This window comes from Melanerpes formicivorus, unplaced genomic scaffold (genome assembly GCF_026170545.1).
Source record: "Melanerpes formicivorus ecotype bairdi unplaced genomic scaffold, bMelFor1.0.p_v2 SCAF_14, whole genome shotgun sequence".
Taxonomy (NCBI): domain Eukaryota; kingdom Metazoa; phylum Chordata; class Aves; order Piciformes; family Picidae; genus Melanerpes; species Melanerpes formicivorus.
Window position 1 is genome coordinate 9,944,756 of NW_027142366.1, and position 21,367 is coordinate 9,966,122.

At 40.7% G+C, this 21,367-nt stretch overlaps 1 protein-coding gene across 4 annotated transcripts in view; it reads left to right on the forward strand.

Moving 5' to 3' along the window:
- The window catches only part of KCTD5 (potassium channel tetramerization domain containing 5), a 32,912-nt gene extending 11,596 nt beyond the window's left edge, over positions 1–21,316 (forward strand). The window contains exons 5-7 of one of the 4 annotated variants that reach the window (XM_068146902.1): positions 1,251–1,367; positions 8,559–8,684; positions 10,865–10,936. In XM_068146902.1, the coding sequence (XP_068003003.1) occupies positions 1,251–1,367; positions 8,559–8,684; positions 10,865–10,909 (288 nt within the window). In that variant the 3' untranslated portion in view covers positions 10,910–10,936. Of the gene's footprint in view, positions 1–1,250; positions 1,368–8,558; positions 8,685–10,864; positions 10,937–15,088 lie in introns of those variants that run through there. The other 3 variants (XM_068146903.1, XM_068146904.1, XM_068146905.1) reach the window with 3 other exon arrangements.
- Positions 21,317–21,367: the final 51 nt, after the last annotated feature.

Genomic DNA, 21,367 nt, shown 5'->3' on the forward strand with positions numbered 1-21,367 from the left:
AGTGGAAGGTGTTGAACTTGTGGGGCACTTGTGCAGATGTGCTGATGCTCTTTTCCAAGGACTAGGAGTGAATGCACTGCGGGAACACAATGGTTCTGTTCCAGTCCAAACACTGCTGCCAAGAATTGTGCTGCCCCACTTCTGTGATTGTAGTTGATTGTTAGCTTCAATTGTTAACCACTTCAGACAATCAGGAAAAAACCAATATTTTGTCAGTACTACATAATGAGGAACTATGGGCTGTATGAAATTGCTACAAAGGCTTTAGGCAGCAGTGGTGTTTCAGTCATGTAAATTTTAATGATGAATGTAACCCGTGTCTGTCACCATGATGCTCTCTTAACTATGTTCACTGTATGAGGAGGATGGTATTTAGCTGCTGCCTTCAATTATTCACATAATAGCAGGATAACATTAAATTTAGTATTCATGAACCTTCTTATCAGCAGTAATAGCCAGTTTACCCAGGAGGGGCAATCCTTGATTTACAGCTTTAATCTTAAGTGCACCGACAGGCTGTGCTTTAATTTAAGTGACCTAGGAGCTGCCATGTATCATTAAGACAAAATAATTGTTTGCAATATGAAGTTGAGAAATTTAGCTGAGGTTGTTCTGAAACTCCTGAATTGTTAGATGTTTGGCCAGAGTGAGCAGAGTTCTTGGTGCTGATTTTTTTTTTTTATGAGAACAAGACCATTTTTTTCCACTCCAGTTATTTTCTTAGATCTTCTGCAAATTACCCCTTCTAAAACCAATTTACAGCACTTAACCTTTTCTTCCTTTAGTTAACTCCCTGTGTTTCCTTAGCTGCATTTTTGTTTATCAGTATCTGGAACAAGATGAAGTTCTTTCATACCCAGGCTTGGTACAATGCTTTACGTAACACCTTCCAGTCTTCTGTCCGTGTTGCCTTCTGCACTTGGCAAGTATCACAGGAAAGCAATGCTCACTTTCATAATGCACCAAACGTTCTGCTTGTCAGAGCAGTTGGCTACATCACAGTGATGTGAGGAGTTCTCTGACTTACTATCAGTAGCTCTTCACTTCTGTTGAAACTACAAAAGGCTTTGCAGCTGCCTCCATATATTTTACGTTGAAATGAAAGTTGTAGCTTGATGGCAACCTGTCCTAGTGGCAGGTGAATGTTACCTGTGTGATGTGTACATTTGGATAACAGTATGTGCTTGAGCTTTACAAAGGTTTCTTTTTTTTTTTTCTTGTTTTTTTTTTGCTCTGATTGGTTATTTCAGCTTGTCAGCTTAGGTTCCCAGTACAGCTGTGGCCGGGCCCAGCAGTCAGAGTATCTGCTGATAGTGTCACGGGAAGTGAAAGGGGAAGAGAGATGCTTCCAGAAATGCTGCAGTGAGGTGTGTCACACCATTCTTCTTGCCCTCACACTGATATGCTTGGCCTCCTTGCGTTTCTGCTGCTTTCAAATCATTCCACTTTACTCCTGGATGTACAGCACATAGTAATTTGTGTGTATTTGTGACTGGCTTTTCTTTATATTCACAGTATTTCATGATACATTATGAATGTTCATGTTGTAAAGACAATAAGAAAGTAACCAAACAAGCCCCCCTAGTTATTAAGTTAAAGGGTTTCCTTAGGAAGTGTTCTTACTTGCTCAATAGGTGACTTCTTTTCCTTAAATCTCTCTCCAAAGTTAGCAGCCTTTGATCCATAGTTGCTAAGTAAAAGTGGTATAATTTAAGCATTAGGAACCCTGTAAATAAAGCTTTTTGTTCACTGAGTTTAGCAAGGGACATTTCTGTGGTATTTGTTGTTCCAATTCAAGTGTGTTGCATCCACTTAATAGTTAAGTTCTGAGTTCAAACCCTTTCTTTCTGGAAAAAAAGAACTTAACTGTTCTTTTTTCAGGGGGATGAAATGTATTTGAACTGGAGCAACAAAGACCAGAATTTTTCATTAATAAATTATGGAGATGTGAGGGAAGAACAAATCCAGCAGTTTTAAGTCTTGTCTCAAGTGGAAAGAACATCCTGGGGTTTTTTTTGGTCTTTATATTTGTATGTTTGGGGTTTTCTTCTTTTCCCCTTTGGGAACTTTTCTTGAAACCAAATTGAAGAATCATAGCTTCAGTAATCGACTTGAGGCTGTCTCATCCTTCCTGCTCCCCTTGCCCTCAGGCCACTGCTTTTTTAATTGCTGTGTTACTTGCCAGTGTTTGAGAGTTTGGGAGGGATTTTTGCATTGGAGGCAGCTTCCAGTTCTTTATGTAGCTGTGCTCCATTTTGAATTGTCTCACATGAATTGGTTGGGAGCCTGGGGTTCTGTAGTAGTTTTCATCCATAAAATACTGGGAGTGCCTGTTCTTTTCCTTGCTGTGTAGGTTGTTATTCTGAAAGATCAGAACAATATTTTGAGGCTAACTTGACAGTAGAGTGACTTGCCATGCACAAGACCATGCATTTGAATTTCCATGGGCACTTAGCCATGCAGTTCTAGGTGTTAACCCTGGACTGCTGCCTAGCTGTGTTCCAGAATCAGCTTTCAGTGTGCCAAGCATGATCTGTTCCTTGCAGTTCTATAGGAGTGATGTTTGGATGTGGAATTAATGCACTGGATTTGCAAATTTGCTGGATCTCAGTAGGAAACATGGCCTGCAGTTAGGGATGTGTAGGGTACAGGCAGCATGATGTTATCCATGTGGTTGTGTTCTAGAGAGCTCAAAGTGAAATTCAACATAATATAATGGGAGATGGGGGAGAGCAGTGAAGAAATGAAGGCAGGTATGAAATTAAAAGGAAAATAAAACTGAAAGGGAATGAATTATCCTTCCTTCTAGATCTGAAGTCTAATGCAGGCTTAAAAGCATTGAGAGACCTGAAATAAATACACTTGGGGTCCTGGTGTCAGCCATCAGTGCTGAGGCTAATGGCTGGGGAGTGTGTGTGTGTATCTAGTAGCCCTCTGCAAACCCTCTGAGAAGGCAGCAGAATCAATGCATTGTAACATTCTGACTCTGAAAGGGGAAGAGGCCATTCTTAAATTTGTATTCAACTGAGGGTGGTGTAATTTATTAAATAAATAATTTTTAAAAAGACAGGCTTTCCAAGATGATCTTTCTCATGTTTGAGGAGTTCACTACATCTGAAAGAGAAGCAGTAACACTCAAAGTCTAAGCATGTTTCAAATACAATTGGAAAATAATTGTTAGGCAATTTATTCAGTTTTGAGACTCTTTCATCGTGGAAAGAGAAGGAAATTGGTAGGCATGAAGGGTTAGTTAATATGAGTATCTCCAGTGAGAAAGTGGGAAGCAGAGAAAGCCAGGGATGCTGTCTGTGCAGGCTGGAGTGGCTACCTGTGATGGCAATGCCCTTGCTGGTTTGTCCTGTAAATGTGCTGCGCAGGTTCCGAAGCAGTGCTGTTAAACCAGGTCAGCAGCTCTGTGGGGGCAAGTTACTGAAATGTCTGGTTTTGAGACCTGTCTCAGTTCAGTTAGGCATGAGATTTGCTCACTTAAAACATGAGATTCCTAAAGACAACAACCATTGTGCCTGTTCGTTAGGGTATTTTTAGGTGGACAGTCACGGATTTAAGACAAGAAGAAATTCAGGTGTGTTGCTGCTGTTGAGTAACTTGATGCAGGACTTACTTGACCTCTTCTCTCAGCTGTACCATTCTGTCAGCTATTTTTGTTAAATGTTCTTTTTGGAAAAGCACAGAGCTGCAGCTGTAGGAAAAGGTCTTTGGGAATTTAATTCATGATCATCCCTGAAATTAATCTGAAGTTTTTCACCCTGACCATAGCTTTGCATCAGGTAGTCTCTGCCCACCCTTACTCACATGAGACTGTTGGGTTTTAAAACTTTGCCTTTTCTGGTTGTTGTCTTTTACTTAAAAGTCTAAACTTTAGGAGATAGAGTCATAGGAAGGTAGGGGCTGGAAGGTACCTCTGGAGATCATCCTGTCCAGTGCAGGTACACCTGGATCACAATGTCCAGGTGGGTTTGGAATCTCTCCAGAGAAGGAGATTCCACAGCCTCTCTGTGCAGTCTGTGCCAGGGCTCTAGCACCCTCACAGCAAAGAAGTTTCTCCTTAAGTTCAAATGAAAGCCGTGGGTTCTAGCCTGTACCCATTGCCTCTTGTCCTGCCACTGGCCACCACTGAAAAGAGCCCAGCACCATCCTCATGACCTCCACCCTTTAAATATTTATATGCATTGATAGGATCCCCTCTCACTCTGCTCCTTTCATGGCTAAAGAGCCACAGGTCTCAGCCTCTCCTCATAAGAGAGATGCTTCAGTCACCTAATCATCCTTGTGGCTCTCTGCTGGACTCTATCCAGTAGGTCCCTGTCCCTCTTAAACTGGAGATCTCAGAACTCAGAACAATACTCCAGTTGTAGCCTTGCCAGGGCAGAGTAGAGGGGAAGACAAACCTCTCTTGACCTGCTGGCCACACTCTTCCTCATGTACCCTAGAATACTATTGGCTCTCTTGGCCATAAGGGCACATTACTGTCTCAGGGCCAGCTTGTTCTCCACCAGCACTCCCAGAACCTTCTTCTGCAGAGCTGCTTCCCGGCAGGAAACTTCCCTATTGTTATTTCCCTGGGGTTCTTTTGTTTGGTTGATTGTTTTTGTTTTGTTTTCTTCAGGAAAATCCTGACCTGTACTGGCCAATCAAGCAATAGAATGCAAATAATGAAGTTTCTGTTGATTTAATAATAACCATGCTGTCTGTTCCTGCCTTCTTTAGTTACAGATGACAGCCTCCTAGTGTCAGCACTCTTATTCTGTGGAAAGAGGGAGCGGATCATGATCTAATTAATGTTCTGTAATGAGCAATCTTGGCATTTCCCTATGCTGAGTTATGACACTGTTGAGATTCAGGGGGATGCTCAGGCAGGATCACACTGCTTTAGTACAGAGTATAGTAAAACAAGTTACAGAAGGAAAAAAGCAATGAGGTAAAATACATCTCTGCATAGATACCTGTGGATGTAGTCATACAAAGCTATGAAACTCCGAGTTTCAAAACCTACTTTTTTCCATCCTTAAGTTCTTGGTCATTACAACTCTCTACTAGTTAAGCCCCATGAACTAAAAAGAGTTTGTCCTTTCAGAAAGCCTGAGGAGCAGTAGGCTGGATAATATGAAATCCTTTTCCCAAGCACTGTGTCTGGCAGACCTCAGATTACACTGATGTGTGGTGTGTTCTTTTTAGTACTTTTTTGGGGGGGTGGAGGGCAGGGACAGATGGACACAGGGTAGGGGGGTTTTAACAATTCCTTCTAGTTTATCAGCATCCTTCTTAAGGTGTTGTTACCAACACTGGGAACAATGGGATGACTTTTGGAATACAAGTGCTAAAATACTGCTTTGTTACTGACACAATGGTTCCTGTTCTCATCTGCAGTCATTTTCCATTGTTTCTTTTTCTGCTGTCACCCTTGTTGCTGCTGCTGCATCTCAAAAAGTGAAGTTTATAGCATGCAGTTGATAGTATGCAAATAGTACATTCTTAGTTGCACATGTGTGGAACTGCTTCTGAGAGTATCATGTGTTGGAGTTTTGGAGAACTTGTGTTGCCAAAGTGACTTTATCTTGAAATGCACCAGCTGATTAATAATGGCCAAAAGTTAGCCAGATGTTTTGCAGTCAATTAAATCAATAATCCAGTCCAACTAGCTATGAAGTCTGCCATGCCACCTGAAAAGAATTATGTGCAAGAGGTCAGTTTGTATGGATTATGAGCCATTAGTAGGACATGTAAGTAGCTATCAACTGAGAACCCGTCAGCCTTCTTGAACCAGGATTGATGGTTTGGCTGATGTTTGGATCTTGTACCATATCTGCTGGCAGAGAGGTCATTTATTTCTTTGCAGTGTCAGTCAGTAAAGAACTATTTTCCTTCTGGTAGTTGTTACCACAGCTTATCTGCTATCAGGTTCTGGTCATATTGCAAGAAGAAGAGTTGACTGTCTACTAAACCAAAGCATACACTTGAGTTCTGTTCTTTGAGTGCTGCCTCAGAGAAAGTGAATTATGTTTGGCTTTAGTTAAACATGTGTCCAGCTTTTGGAATGTTTTTCATTCAAAGCCTTTAAAAGGAAGTTAAAAATACTGTTAAAATAGTCCCACACTTTACCTCAGTAATTGAGGAGTATTGTATCATATGGTTTGCAATTGCTGTGGAATGTGTAGCATAAACTTTATACCACTTCAGCAGGCTTATAGCCATCTTAATTAGAATTTTTTTCCCCCTGAAAATCTCTGTATAATATTTTTTTCCTATAGGGAAGAGAATCAGTAAATCATCTGTATATATGAAGTAAATCTGGGTTGATTTTTCCAGTTTTTCAGTGGACTTAGTCCACTTTGTGCAGCTAAGTAGCTAGTTACTTGTGGATTTTTATAGAATCACAGAATGGTTAGGGTTGGAAGGGACCTTAAAGATCATCCAGTTCCAACCCCTCTGCCATGGGCAGGGGCACCTCCCACTAGATCAGCTTTCTCAAAGCCCCATCCATCCTGCCCTCCAGTGCTTCCAGGGAGTGGAAATCAACACCTTCTCTGAGCAACCTCTTCCAGTTCCTCACCAACCTGACAGTAAACAATTTCTTTGTGATACCTGATGTGAATCTCCTCTCACTGTGAAACCATTACCCCTTGTCATATCACTACACTCTCTGATGAAGAGTTGCTCCTTACCTTTCCTGTAGATCCTCTTTAAGTGCTGGAAGTGACTGTACATCACACAAACAGGTTGTGGTGCAGGCTGTGGAAGATTAGTTGCGTTAACCTCTTACGTTGAATGGTGCTTTTGTATTGCAGTCAGGTCATGTTGGTACTTCTGCAAAACATTGGGGCCTTGTAACTTTGTTAGGTGGTTTTGGTGGAAGAAATGTCTTTATCATATTCACTTTTGATCAGACTGTGTTCCTTACTCTGTTTACATTTTGCAAAGCTGGAGTGGTGTTAGGAGTGGAGGAAGGAGTAAAAGGTTTCTGGTCATCAAGCCTTGGTAGCGTAGTTAAAGTGGAGTTAAAGTAGTTTGAGAGTGTTGGGTTTTGATTGCCAGCAGGAGGCTGAGCCTTGGATACTATAATACAGTCAGGGCCCAAAAACTCTGGCAGGGCCTAGGCCTGGCATCAAGTTGGCATCACTGTGCAGGCACATTGTCTGTTCCTCTTTGTAGAGCTTGGCTCTGTCTGTGGAGGTGCCGGCTTGGCTGTCTTACCACAGTGTTGGAACATCTGAACACCTCTCCTCTCCCTCCTTAAAAATACAAAGAGGCTTTATGTTCTTCTGCCAGTGCAATATGGAAGCTGCTTTTAACCTTGATCTACTATCTGCTTTTGTTAGGGGAATAATCTTGTCCCTCAAATACAGATTTTGGACCAAGAATAATTCTTGTCTGCATCTTCTCTGCCTTAGCAAGGCTTTTACTCTCTTTGGTGCTGTCCTAGACAAATTGCAGCATGCAGTTTTATTTTCAGACAGTGTTTCAAGTGCTGTCGCCCAAGAAAAGAAGTCAAGAGCACTTTAATGGGATGGAGGAACAGGACAGTGTTGTCAGATGTGTGGTGATTTGGTAGGTAGATTTACTGTAGTTTTGCTAATGACAGTTCAGTGCAGTGTATCTGCAAGAGGCTGACTTTTGGGACTTGGTGTCAGCAGTAATAGCACCATACATTATCTTGTCATGTTCTCGAAATAAACTGTTAAAATAAATGAACGAGCTACATCTGAACTGATTCTGGCTTGGAAAGGCAGGCTATGTAAAGCTTCTAGCATAGGTAAGTGTGCTGGTGTGTAAGGTAAGACAAGCTACATGAAGTTTCTGCCATTTTATTAACATGCTGCATACAAAGTAGTGGTGATGTTGAGTATATCCTTCTTTGGCAGTAACTTCATTTGTCACTCGCTATGGAGACCTGCAGAAGCTTGTAAATGCACCACCTTTCATTATACATGGCTTCTGCTTGTAGTGCTTCCTTAATTAACTTCCTTGTAGCAGTCCATACGAACTTCAGATGTTAATCTTTGTGTCCCACCGTGCTGTGTCTTGCTGTTTTCCAATCAAATGCAAAATTTGTCTTTGTCCACTCAGCGTATGTTTTAATAGAAGTACCTTTATTCTGTAAGTCAAGTGGTGGGTATTATCCCTTAAGGCTAAAGTGCTTCCTGCATGCAGCCATTTACATGTAAATCATGCTACATTAAGATACCACGTGCAAGCTTTTTAAAAATTAACTGTGGAGGATGGGAAGGTTTCCAGTAAATAACAGAAATAGGCAACAGGCTGCTTCTCCACTCGCCTGCCTCTGTAGCCTCTTCTTTCACAATATAATCATAACTGCAAGTGGTTAATTCTGTAAGTGTTTAAAAATAAATCCCTGTTTATCTTATCAGAGTGTCAGTGTATTTGTTAACATCAAAACATTTGCACTGAAGTGGAGAATCATGCTTCAGGTACAGCCAACAGCCTGAAGAGTGAGGACTGTTTGCACTAATGATGAGTACTTATGGAATTTCTTCTATGTGGAAATACAATTGATTTTTTTTTTTCCCCTCATCTTGCAGCTGGTCAGTATTGGTTCTTCCTATAACTATGGCAATGAAGATCAGGCTGAATTTCTGTGTGTTGTCTCAAAGGAATTGCATAACACTCCTTATGGCACAACCAGTGAACCCAGTGAAAAAGCAAAGGTAAGTTAAGAGACATTGGACTGAAGAAATGATGCCAAATTCAGTGGGCTTCACTGAGCCACACTAGGCCTACCTCTCTTCTGGACCATTAAGTAATTGCTTTTTTCCTCCTCACTCACGAATAATAATGGTCTCCTGTCCACTGAAAATGGTGCAGTCAGCACACATTTGTTACACCAGATGGGTTCTCTCTGCTGTTCCTGATAGCTGTTCTCTTTTTTTCAACTGTTGGCAGATACTTGCTTTACACGGTTGAGAGTCTAGGGTTTGTTTCTCACACATATGAATGCTTCCTTATTTTGCCACTGGCTCAGCTGAAAACTGAATTAATGCTAAGAATTGATCTGGGTCTTGACACTGAGGCCTCAAGTAGGTAACACTTCACTCCTTTCTGTGCCTTGAAACTTGGTTGTGTAGGTACACATGTGGAGAGATTGTTCTGTAAAAGTACTCCAAGCTTTATGCTGGGTTCTTAGTGAAATGCTTTTTGCTCATCATTGAGATAAAAATTCCAGAGAATTATAAGGGAATAATATAGTCAAGGGTAAAGCATTGAACCTGGATAAGCCATGGCTCACTCTTTCCAAAACCTTAGTCAAGGTCTGCTTTTGCCAGGAAGACTTTAAATGTTGACAAGTGTAAGAGGCGTGTGGTAAGAATTGAGCGCTGGGATATGTACCCAAAATAAAATGTAGAATTCTAAAACCTGATAAATATCATCAGAAGGAACACTATTGTCTTAACAGAACTTGAAAAGTTGCCAGACTTACATTCTGTGATTGCATTCTTGATGTAAAAGAAAATGCAAAGCAAAGGAAACTGTTAAACTCTAAATACAGAAACTGGTTCAGAGTGCATTATAGATCTGTAAATTCAGTGGCTCTGAGCGAAGCTTAATCTTAGATCTCTCCATCGGAGTGCTTCTTGGTTGCTGTTTTGGAGAAGAGGAAAGAAGATCATAATTTGACCAAGGTGATGAAAAGGAATTACTGAGATTAAAAACTTTCATTCCTTTTGTCCTGGAAGTGTCGAGCTGTTGCTAGCAATTTAAGGCAATACTTGAAGAATGCTTTTTTACATCTGTTGTGTTTCTAACAGATAAATGATTTTTTAATAGGTTGTGCTTATGAAGGAAAAATAATTCTGTGTTGTTGGGAGGTCTCTGACAGGTGTATTGAGGAATCTTGACTGGAGCTTGGGAGCTGTCATCCTAATACTTCCCTCTTAGCCAATGTTAATCTTCCAGTCTGCGATCTGTTCATTAGTGTCTGTCTTGGTCTTCGTGAAGTTTGTATGATGGAAATTCTGGTATGCAGTGATATATACACAATAATGTGTTCAGGTACCTGGGCTGACTTTTGGAAGCCATGAGAGAGACTTCTGACTACAGCAGGTGGGATTGGAGGACACAAGAAGTTGCCACTATGTAATTTTTATTGACAAGCACTTCAGTTTTAATTAATAGCACTGGATTTGCAGAACAGGACAAAGCGTTCTCTGACAGTCCATCCAATCAAGCTTCACCTTCATTCCTTACAGGAATCCTCTTCTGGTATTTTCTTTTTTTTGGAAGACAGCTCACATAGTAAGTTAGCAGCTGACTTCTTCCAGTACACCTCAGGGAAGGACATCAAAGGCATTTGAGACTTTGACTTAAATGGTTCTGGGGGATGTTACTGGCAGCTATGGCACTACTGAAAGATAACCTGCATTCAGATGAACATTATTCCCTTTCATACCACTTAATTGGGCTGTCAGCCTTGGGACAAATGACCAAAGCTTGTTCATAATGTTTGCATCCAAAGTGAGATTCTCAAGTGCTATTCTTTCCCATGCATGGCAAAGAGTACACGAAGTTAAGGTACCTGCTGTTCAGTTTGATTTCAGTTTTCTCTCTGCTTGTGTTCCTTGCTACGTTGCATGGCCCTGTTGGCTTCTTTCTGCTGACTTTAGGACATTTAACAAAGGAGATTTTAATGAAATCTGTAATGTTCCTCCTTGAAATTACCTGCTGCCATACTTCCTTGCAAAGAGTGGGGGTCCCAGCAAAAAGTAAATAAATGGCATTCCCAGATTCTTCAGGTGTAAGTGGACTGTGCTTTGTTGCAGCTCTGACTCACTTGCAATCTGTTCTTTTCCCTTCCTTTTTCTGCACTTGCTGCATGCTGCATGGCACTCAGAGTGAGGATGAAGAGACGGATTACGATATGAATGACTCAGATTAAGTGTAAATGCCATGGTGAGCACTGGCTGCCTAGGATTTTACCCAGCTGCTTTTCTGCCCCATCCGGTTCCTATCCCCACTGGTGCTGTCGTTTGGCTAGTCCTGGTGCTGTGCGTGTTTGTGATTAGAGTTGTGGCATGGTTAGCAAAGGTAGAATTCCTCTTCTGGGCATTGCTTCTTTGACAGAATAATTAGTGCTGCTGTTATTAGCTGTGTTGTGTGATTGGTTCCTTTAAAGCTTTGCTGAGAAGAAAAGTTTTTCATGAGGATTCTAGGGTGAGAATTGCCTTTGATTTTTATTTTCTGTGCACCAGCTTTTCCATCAAATGTTTGGCTTTTTTTCATGTGTGCAGGCATCTGATACACATTTACAGTACACATCTTCAGTAAATTTAGTATATTAGCAATAATTGGCAATAAATTAGACTTGACTGAAGTGCAGTCTTGTCAAAAGATGGTCTTACCTGATAATTTGAAAAGTAATAACTTTTGACTCAAGACCTGGAAAATGTAAGTAAATAGTTTGATCTTGGGGCTGCAGTTATATTTACCTTGGGAAGTAACTCTCTCTAGGGAGGGATCAGGTCCTTTCCACTGTAGTTTGACATCTTACTGAAGATCAAGGTGCTTCCAAGGTCACAAGTGGAAGAATATAAAAGCTGAATTGGAAAGAACAGCTTCTGCAGCCTTTCCCTAACATGTCTGTAAGCACTGCCCTTATTTATTCTGCTGTCCAGTTGCCCAAAGATAACTTATCTTTAAAAGTTCAGTGACACAGGTCGCTTGAGCCTGTTGAAACTGAAGATATTTACCATTGCATGAGACTGAACTCCAACTTCTTACCTATACACTTAAATTTTTTAGTGGTAAAGCAACCTTATACTTACCCCTGAAGTATTGCTTCCACGTAGCTGCAAAAGAACCTATGTTATTTTCTTAACTGATGCTAACAGAAACTATAGAGTAGGTAGAATAAGATTTTTTTTGGCAAGTCTGCAGGAATGGCTGCAAGGAATGGGTCAAATCTAAATTTTTACTGAGAACATTAAATTGGCATTGTGCTGTCTTGTGAATACAGGATTCCTAAGCTGAGAGGTGAACAGTCCTGAAAACATTATTCTGTCTTCAGTGGTTTTATTTTGAGTTGGAGGAGATAGTTCTCATGTTCTGCTTCCCTAACAAGCAGTCACACTCAGACCCCTAGGTCATGAGAGTTCTTGCAACATTGTTTGAAGTTTGTAAGTCAGTTTTGGCTCTGATGCACCTAGAGAGAAAACAGAATAGAAACCTGAAGAGAAAGAAAAATCTGAACTCTGCAGGTCTGCAGCAGGGTCAAGCACAGACTGGGTGATGAATGGACTGAGAGCAGTGCTGCAGAGAAGGACCTGGGGATCCTGGTGAGTGGGAAATTGGACATGAGCCAGCAATGTGCACTGGCAGCCCAGAAAGCTAAGTATCTGGAGCTGCATCAAAAGCAGTGTGGCCAGCAGGTCCAGGGAAGTGATTGTCCCTCTCTGCTGCACTCATGAGACCTCACCTGTACTACTGTGTACACTTCTGAGAAGACAACACAGGGAAGATGTGGACTTCTTCAAGTGGGTCCAGAGGAGGGTCACAGGAGTGGTCTGTGGGCTGGAACACCTCTGCTGTGAATAAAGGCAGAGAGAGTTGGGGTTGTTTGGCCTGGAGTAGAGAAGGTACTGGGGAGATGTTATGGTGGCCTTCCGGTACTTGAAAAAGCCTTAAGAGAAAGGTAGAAAAAGACTTTTTAGCAGGACCCATAGTGACAGGACAAGGGGCAGCATTTTTAAAGTGAAAGAGGGTAGCTCTAGATTGGATGTAATCACAAAATTCTTTGCTATGAAGGTGGTGAGGCACTGGAACAGGTTTCCCAGAGATGCTGTGGATGCTTCATCCCTGGAAGTGTTGAAAGTCAGTTTGGGTGGGCCTCTGAGCATCATTTCAAGCCCTTCATTTAGTGGAAGGTATTCCTGTACATGGCTGGCGGGGTTGGACTAGAGGATCAACCCAAACCATTCAGTGGTTGTTGTGGTTGAAGTTGTGTGGACAGAGGGGCATTATCAATTGAGTCACCTGTTCAGCTAGCAGAGCATGTTCTCAAATAGGAACTCCTTCCCTGCCTGGTTCTGCTTCAGACGCACACCTCAGTCCCAGCTATTAACAGTTTGGGGCAAGGCCAGCCTTGACTATTCTCAAATCTTACTGACCTCTGTTAGTGATGAAAAATCTTCTCTTGTTGGTTTTGTTCAGGAGGCCACTGAAATTTTTAGGAGCAATCTTATTGAGGGATTTTTCAGGAAAGACAAAAAGGAGGAATTTCAAGTGGCAGAGCAGAGTCAGTCACTCACCCTTTAGTCTTTACTTAGCAGGTACCATTTTGTTAGACTTCCTGATAACTGAAATTCAGTTTCTTCTTTGGACAAACTGACTGCCTGTGACTACAAAATGTCCTTTCACACAGTTCTGAACAAAGGTGGATGGAACACCTCTCATGAAAGCCTGTTGATCCCCTTCCTCTTTAGTAAAGGTAGGGGTTACAGAAGTACCAAGCAAAGGGCGCTCAGATATTGCCTGTCCTGATAGAATTTTGTGCTTTACATTGGGTTTATTGGCTCAGTGCAGCGTGCAAAGTTCAGCATCCAAATCTGTCTTAGCTTTATCTTACTGTGAGTGTTTCTGAAGCTGCAGAAAATAGTTCTGTTAATATTAGAAGTACTTTTTATCTTCTAGGAAAGAATAAACTCAAATGTTTCGTTTTAAATTGGAAAGACTCACAAAATGAATAGATCAAGATTATTTTCTTGCTGCACAAGAGCTTGCTTCAGCCATGTTTTTGTCTCTGTTGGAGGTGATTCCACTTACAACATTTGCTGGGTCAGACTGTTACACAATATTGTGAACATCTGCTCTAGCACTTTGTTCTCATCTGTGACCAACAGCAAATACTCTAGGAAAGAGTTTTAAGTATGAAGTATGTTTAAAACTAACTCCTGATACATTTCCCCACATTCCTATAAGCCTCAGTTTAGGAAATTTGGCTTCAAGGCTGCATCCAGACTATCGTATGAAAGCCACAATGACAGCATGATACCCTGTGTAGGTATCAATGGCACTACCTCCTGCGAGTTTGTCCCGTCCCTATTGAATATTCTGCTGGAGGTTCCTGAGCAGTTTCCAGGGCCTGACTGTTTCTCACAGAATTCACTGTTATCTCTCCTACTGTTTCCTGTGAAATGGTCTTTGCTTAATACATGTGGTAAATTACCTTCATGAAATAAGCAATGCTTGCATCTAAAGCATGCCATGGCCCATCAGAAACATCTTTCTGTACTTCGGCAATTTATCCAAGTAGCAGCAATGACGTCTGCCTCCACAACTTCGGAATAGTAATACTGAATTTGAGATTAAAAAGAACTGTGTATGCACAAAGTGAGACCCAGGTACAGGAGCAAGTGCAGTGTGCAGGTGATAAAGTGGATTTTTAGATTGCTTTTTGAAGCTAATACGGAGTTGTCCCTGAGGCACACACATGCTGATGGGTTCTTTACAAACTCCAGTGCTTAAAATATCCCATGGAGTTGTGCAAAGCAGGGGACACCCTCCTTGAATAGAGTCACTATGGAAGACATTAGGGTTGTCACCTTATAAAGCCTAATAGGTTAAATTTGCAACACTTAAACAATATTAAAATGAAAGCAAATACTTAAGACTTTTGTGTAAAGCTTTACATGAAACTCCTGTCCTAGGTGGTTGCCAAACTCTACCCTCCAAACGCAAAGATTGAAGTGTCTTTGTGGGCCCTCTGGGATGGAATGTACTTCTGGGCAGTGGTTCATTTACCACACAGGACACCAGTGTCTTCAGAACTAGGCTGGGCCTTACTCTCTGCATCTGACCAAGCCTTAGGCTTTGGCTTTATTAATCACCATTCTTAGCAGTGATTTACATCCATTTCCATTATGTTGAACAGTAGACAATGTATGTATCAACCTGTCCTTTTTCAGCCTTAAAACAGAGACTTCAGGAATATCCTTGAAACCAGCTCCTTGATGCTTTATCAGTTGTTTGAAACAGTCATGATGTTGTTCTTTGACCCTCAGGCTTTAGGAATGACGTCGAGTGAATTTTCATTGACGGAATTTTTATTGGTCTCTTTCAGATTTTGCAAGAACGAGGTTCCAGGATGTGAAGACAGTATTGTACGGTGACAATTTTTTCTCTTTTATTCCAAGACACAGTGAATTGTCACACTGAAGACACTTGGCTGGAAAAAAAAGAAAAAAATCTGATTTGACAATTTTCTGTTGATTGGGGTTCAACCGTTTTTGCCTATAAGCTGGTGTCAGCTGGCTGAAAGCATTGCAAGATTACATACTGGGAATAGATGGTGTGGGAGTGTTTGTTAAGTTTTGGTTGTAGTGCATGGTTGTTCTCTCTTGTGGGCTGACTGGCAGTGGTCATTTGAAAAGAAATGACCATGCACTCCTATTTTCCTCTGAGACATGTAGCACTTAATGTCTGGTGCTGGATGACCCAATATTGATCGGTTCGGAGACATTTTCTTACTAATCATTGTAAACATTTAAAGGACAATGTAATTGGTGCTACACACACACACTCATTACAGCCCACAAATGCAAATATTTGGGCCTACATTGTTTCAGAGTCAGTGGCAGCCCCACCTGACTGTGTTATACTGCACATTCCTTATGGCTCTGTGACATAATCTATTGTGTAATGACAGCCTAGGAGATCAACTGAAACTAGCATGTAAAAAGTTACACAACAGGCAAAGGGTTTCTCTCAAGGAGGGGTGTATATATTGACTGGATTTATAGTGTATTTTAATACCCAAAGGGAAGACTAAACTCAGAGAAAATGGCCTCCTGAGTTATCCTTGATGTTCTTTTTGTTAAGCCAGTCTCCTGCAAAAGTGATGCTCCAGTCTTAGCCAGGTGTTTGAAAGGGGAATCAAAATTGGCGTGAAATGAACAACTGAACATTCTGTTTCTTCTGAGATGTTTGTACTCACATGTGTGTTTGTGCTTTGATAGAATGCCTTTGAGCATTGAACTCTCTGGATTATGGTAGAGATTTTCCAAGAGCTGGAGGCTGTACAGAAATACAGCTGGCGTGTCTTAGGTTACTGTCCCTATGGCTGGGATTCAAATCAACCTTGAGTGTGAGCACAAGGTCGTCCAGTTGAAAAACTTCATTATTTCAGACATTCAGGATCCCTGTAATCAATCTTTCTCTTTCTGTACCATTTCAACTGTGCTGTTAAAGAATACTGGTTGAAAACTTCTGGTGCAGCTTTATTTGTCCTTGATGAAGGCTAATACACGAGACTGGAGCTTTTTAATACACTATGTTTTGAGCAAAATCTTTAGCACATCTTTAAAACACTTAATGAAATTGACAGTATAAGCCCAGGCTTAATTGTCTTACAAAAGCAGTGGAAGAGGGTTTCAAAAAGCTACAAGGTTGTTTTGACTTCTAAAGAGATCAGTTTTCCTTCTCAGTAATTTCAGAATTTATCCATATACTCTTGGTAAGGTCTACTTGTGGCTCGGGGGGGGGTGTTTGGTTGGTTGGTTTTGGTTTTTAAAGGACTTGTTATACATTGATAAAAGTTTGGCAGAAGCAATTTGTAAAAAACCATTTCTACTAAGCAGGTTAAGCAACGGGCTCGTTGTTTTGTCCACGTAGCTTACGCTTGAAGGGTTTGTAACGCATTTTGCAACTTGGTCGTGGTCCGTGCGGGAAGCTGCTGGCCCCTCCACAGCGACGCAAAATGTTTGACTTTTTTTAAGGTGTTCAAACTGAATTTGAATTTATTAAAAATGTAATTGTGTAGGGGGGAGAAAATGTTTATACTTTTATACTTTTTTAGACACCCGTGTTTTGCAGCTTCAATTGCGCACCCAAATTGCCCCTGAATAGCAACAGACTATCTTGTGCATCTGAAACTAAGCAGAACAGTTGTCTGTGTTAACCGCATGTTCAAACATTTCCTCTGCTGCAGTCACTGGGGTTTCAAGCAGTACAACTCCACTAAATTCTCTGAGCTCCCTCGTTTGTGGAATTGCAGCCACCCATGATGGTTTTCTCGATGTGCTCTACTGAGTGATTCTGCATTGACCTCTGCAGGTGTTTAATGCCTGAAATACCTGTTTCACAGCGATCGTTCTGAATGAGCGTTTCTGTTCTCTCCTATCTACACCCCAAAAAGACAGAATGTTTTTATTTCATAAAGTGAAATTTTCAAGAATGACAGCAGCAAAGCATGAGTAACAAAGTGAGCAAACTGAACAAATTTGGAGTATGCAAGAGTGGGTTTTCTAAGTATGGGTTTTTTTTCACTGGAGAAGTTTCCATGTAATGCTTTTTGGGATGCTTTTTGGTGAGATACCAGCAATCCAATTTACATTGTACCCCTGTCATAGCAAAGTTTGGGGAAATGAGTGGTCAATGATTTTGCACTTTGTCTCCAGTATGTCACAAAGATTTGAAGAAAGGAGAGGAAAAAGGTAACTTTAGTAGGGAGGTACCCTGGAAATTATTTTACAGATGCTGTTGTTTGAGACCACCTGAACCAACTGCTTTCCTGGTCTTGCTAATGTCATCATTGCTTTAATTTTTGTGAACATATGAGGCTTTCACATAGATGGAAGTGCTACCCTATGCCTTTTCCAAGGCATTGAGACTAGATCCCTAAATAAGTTTGGGTCTTTTTTTTTAACTTTTTTTATTTGGCTCTTGTAATATCAAATAAAGTTAGCTACAGTAACAAGGCAATTGCATTAGAGTTCAATCTGTATCACCAGGTTTGGCAAATACTGCTTCCATCCTGCAGGATGAGGTTTGAAGTCTTTTGTTCCTTTTCTGTCATTTGGAGAGGATTTGATCAAGAGCGCTGCCCGTGACTATGTAAAGCCTAATGGTTCACTAGGTGGCTGTAGCTGAAAAGCCATACTGCAAAAATCTTTGACATGAACTCTGGAGTTGCACAGTTCCTCTGTTCTTAAAACAGTGTTCCAAGTTAGAATTTGAGATCCTGAGCATGAAGAATCCCTGGCAGAAGAAAATAAAGCAGGAAGGGCGAGATGCCAAGGCATGACAGTTAATCAAGGTGGTCTTGCATGAAACTGCAAATTCCATGAACAATTTAACTTTCTGCTGGTTTGCTGTAAGAATATCCAGTGAAGTTTAGCCTGTTGTCCATGGAAGAAGACGTTACTTCAGTGGATTTTCCCTTATGTTCTTTAAATGCCTTTGCACGACAAACTTAATGCAAAACTTGTTTAAAAGCTGAGAAGTTTGGAAGTTTTCTTGCTTTGAGTTAGGAGACAGCATATTGTTGGCCATAAGTTTTGTCAGAGGCTAATTCTCTGTATTGCAGAAGATATTTTTATATTCAATTGTTTTGGCATCTTCAAGCAGCAATTAAACCAGAGTTCATCTGCAATGAACAAGTGATTCTAAAGCCTCTAAAATGTGTCACTTGGTCCATAATAACAGTCCAGAAGTGTAATTTGACTCAGCAGCTCCCACAGTAAATGTGAAATAGATGCTACTTCTTATTTTTAAACAAAAGACAAAAAGTTACCTGAAATTTTCTCTGACTTACTGTGGAGTTTCCATGGATTATGGGTAATTGCAGTTTGTTATCCCACAGTACTTTAATTGTGTGTCAAAGACCTGTTTGTATTTAGAAGCTGATACTGATTCTTAACTAAACTTTTGAGTCCTCAGAATCCTATACTCAGGAAGTTTGGCCAATGTACTATTTTCTCTTCCAATGCAGCTAGGTTTCTTGTAATGATGAAAGTTCCTTTTGCCTTTCCTTCCTTGTAGTATTATTAAAAGATATTTCTTTAAGAAATTGATGTATCCATCCAGCTTCTGTCTTCAGCCTTTCTTTAGACAACAGCTGTGTAGCTCAATTTCTAGCAATGTGAATGCATGGTTAAGGTTGTTTAAGAAACAAGACTGTTTCCTGAGATAACAAAATTGAATCAATCTCTTTCTCTGAGAGAGGGTGGGGGGTTTTCAGGAGAAAAAATAAAACCTAGGGGATTAAACAAGAGCAAACTTGACTGCAGGCATGCTTAGGGAAGAGGTCTGCTGAGTAAGATGATGGCGTTTCCAGCAAACTGCTTCTCAGAACAGGAGACTGTATTCTGTGAACGTCTGTCGAGGTTGTTGAGAGCTGTCAGTCTCTTTTTGAGAGACACTAATTACAAAACACTGGGGTTTAGTATTACAAGAATGAACTTTTGAATGCAAAAATGCCATAGTATCTGATTGAATGAAACGACATAGAAACTGGAGTATAGTGTGTATGGTCCAAACATTCAGGTATACTGGAATACATTCCTTGGGAGGTACTGAGAGAAAAGTCAAGTACTGGGCTTGTTGTGGGGATGGGTCAAGTGAAAAAGAGTCTGAAGATGAAGCCTGGGATTTTGTTGACTAGTGATGCGATAAAATCAGAGTGGGGTTCTCCTAATTTATTCTCACTGCATCAAAAGCATCTTTCAAGTTTTTCAAATTAAACTTCTTCAATCATCCCTGAAAGGTGGGGCCCTTGAGAAGAGAAGAGATTTGTTATGCCTTTAACAGTTCCTGTTAGCTCAGGACAGTGGGATCAAAACCTCCAGTGCTCCTTGGAGAATGCCTTTTCTACCAACTGTTTTGAGAATGCTGCCTGTTACTGGGGTTTAGTTTAGACTGCAGTTATCTCCAGCTTTGAGGACAATCTCAGGATCTTGCCTGGGTTTGTGTGTAGAATTACTGAGTCTTAAAATAGTTTAAATCTCCAATTTAAAAAAGAAAAAAAAAAGGTTAAAAAAAAAAGTGGAAAGCTTTCTGAACTCAGTGTTGTAGAACTTTTCTTTTGGGTTCATGACAATCAGGAGCTGTTTTTAAAGGCTTCTTACTGAACTGAGGCTTTAAAGGGCTACATAGATCTTATCGTTCAGTTTACCTAATGAGTGTCAGACAGAAGGAGCTCCTTCCATTTTCAGTGCAGAAATGCTAAGGGCTAAAATCCTTTCCAGGGCTCATCTGACATTCTGGTGACATAAAATGTTTAAAAAGCAGCTTGTCTGGTTTTCCTTCAACTCACAGGCTCTGCAATAATGTTTACAAATGGCTGAAGCAGTTACAGATATGAATGAGTGTTTGTATGTGGGGCTTGGACTTTTCAGTGTCCAGCATGGTAAGGAACACACTAGAGAGAGGACATTACGCTTGCCACCACTTCATCATTGCCTGTGCTGAAACCCGACACCATTTATGAACAGCACTGGCAATAGAGAGACTGTGAGGAAGATTATACCCCAGGAAACTGTCTTTGATTATTTCATTGTAACTTTGCTGTCCTACCAAGGCATAAATTTCTCACTAGATACTGCTGCAAACATTGCTTTCTGGGCCTACCAAAGGGTTCTCTAGGATGTTGTATGTTAACAACTACTATGAGGAATGAAACTTTTAAGGAAGAGATTTTGCTACTTTGGGGGCGGGTGGAAAGGAAGGAAGTTTTGTGACTGGGCTGTCCTTGCCTTGGAAAGCTGAGCCAAAATTGTGACCTGACTTAACAGCTGTTCAGATTTCAAGGCCTGGGCATCTGAAATGTAAGAGTTAATGTATTTATGTACACAATTCATGCTCCTTTTAAGATTTTCCAAAAGCTCATGCACAACTTTACTCAAACTTAACTTGGCTCATGTGTACTTGCTAGTAGGAAGCAAGTGCCAAGGCACTGTAAGGGCAGTGTTGCCAGCCTGTCTACCTGGAACTGAAACAAGATCACCAAACTGAAGAGATATCAAATGGAAGCTATTTCTACTTGCTTCTGTCCTGAGCCTCATCTGATTCTAGCTATGAAAAATCTGTTTCCTACACACGGACTCTCTAGGCCCATCTACCCATCTGAACGGATGTTAGTTTCTTTCCACCCTCCCCTCTCTTCCAAATCAGTGGTCTCAAAATCAGTTGTGCATCAGCTGTTTCTGTTGATATCTAAATGGCCATACATGCAACATACTGTTTCTTGGATAGTGGATTAGCAGTAACATTTTATTTTGTGCCAATTCATTATCTCTGAAGTGTTCTTACTGCAGCAAAGTTTGAGTTTTGATCTGGTTTTAATGCTTTGGCATTAACCAAAACTCTTAGCACAGACAGAGAAGAACCTGAATCCATGGAATTTCCCTGGATAAAATTCTGCTAGGGCTTCCCAAATCATTTAAAGATGGTTCCAGTAATTTTTAAAAGAAACCTAGAATTAAAATGTGTGTGGGTATTTTTTTAACCTCCTTTTCATAACACTAGCATATTGTAAACTGCATGAAATAAACCTGTTTTTTTCCCTTTTAAAGTTTGATGTGTTAAATCTTCTTTTCTAAACCAGTTCTGTTGACATGAACAG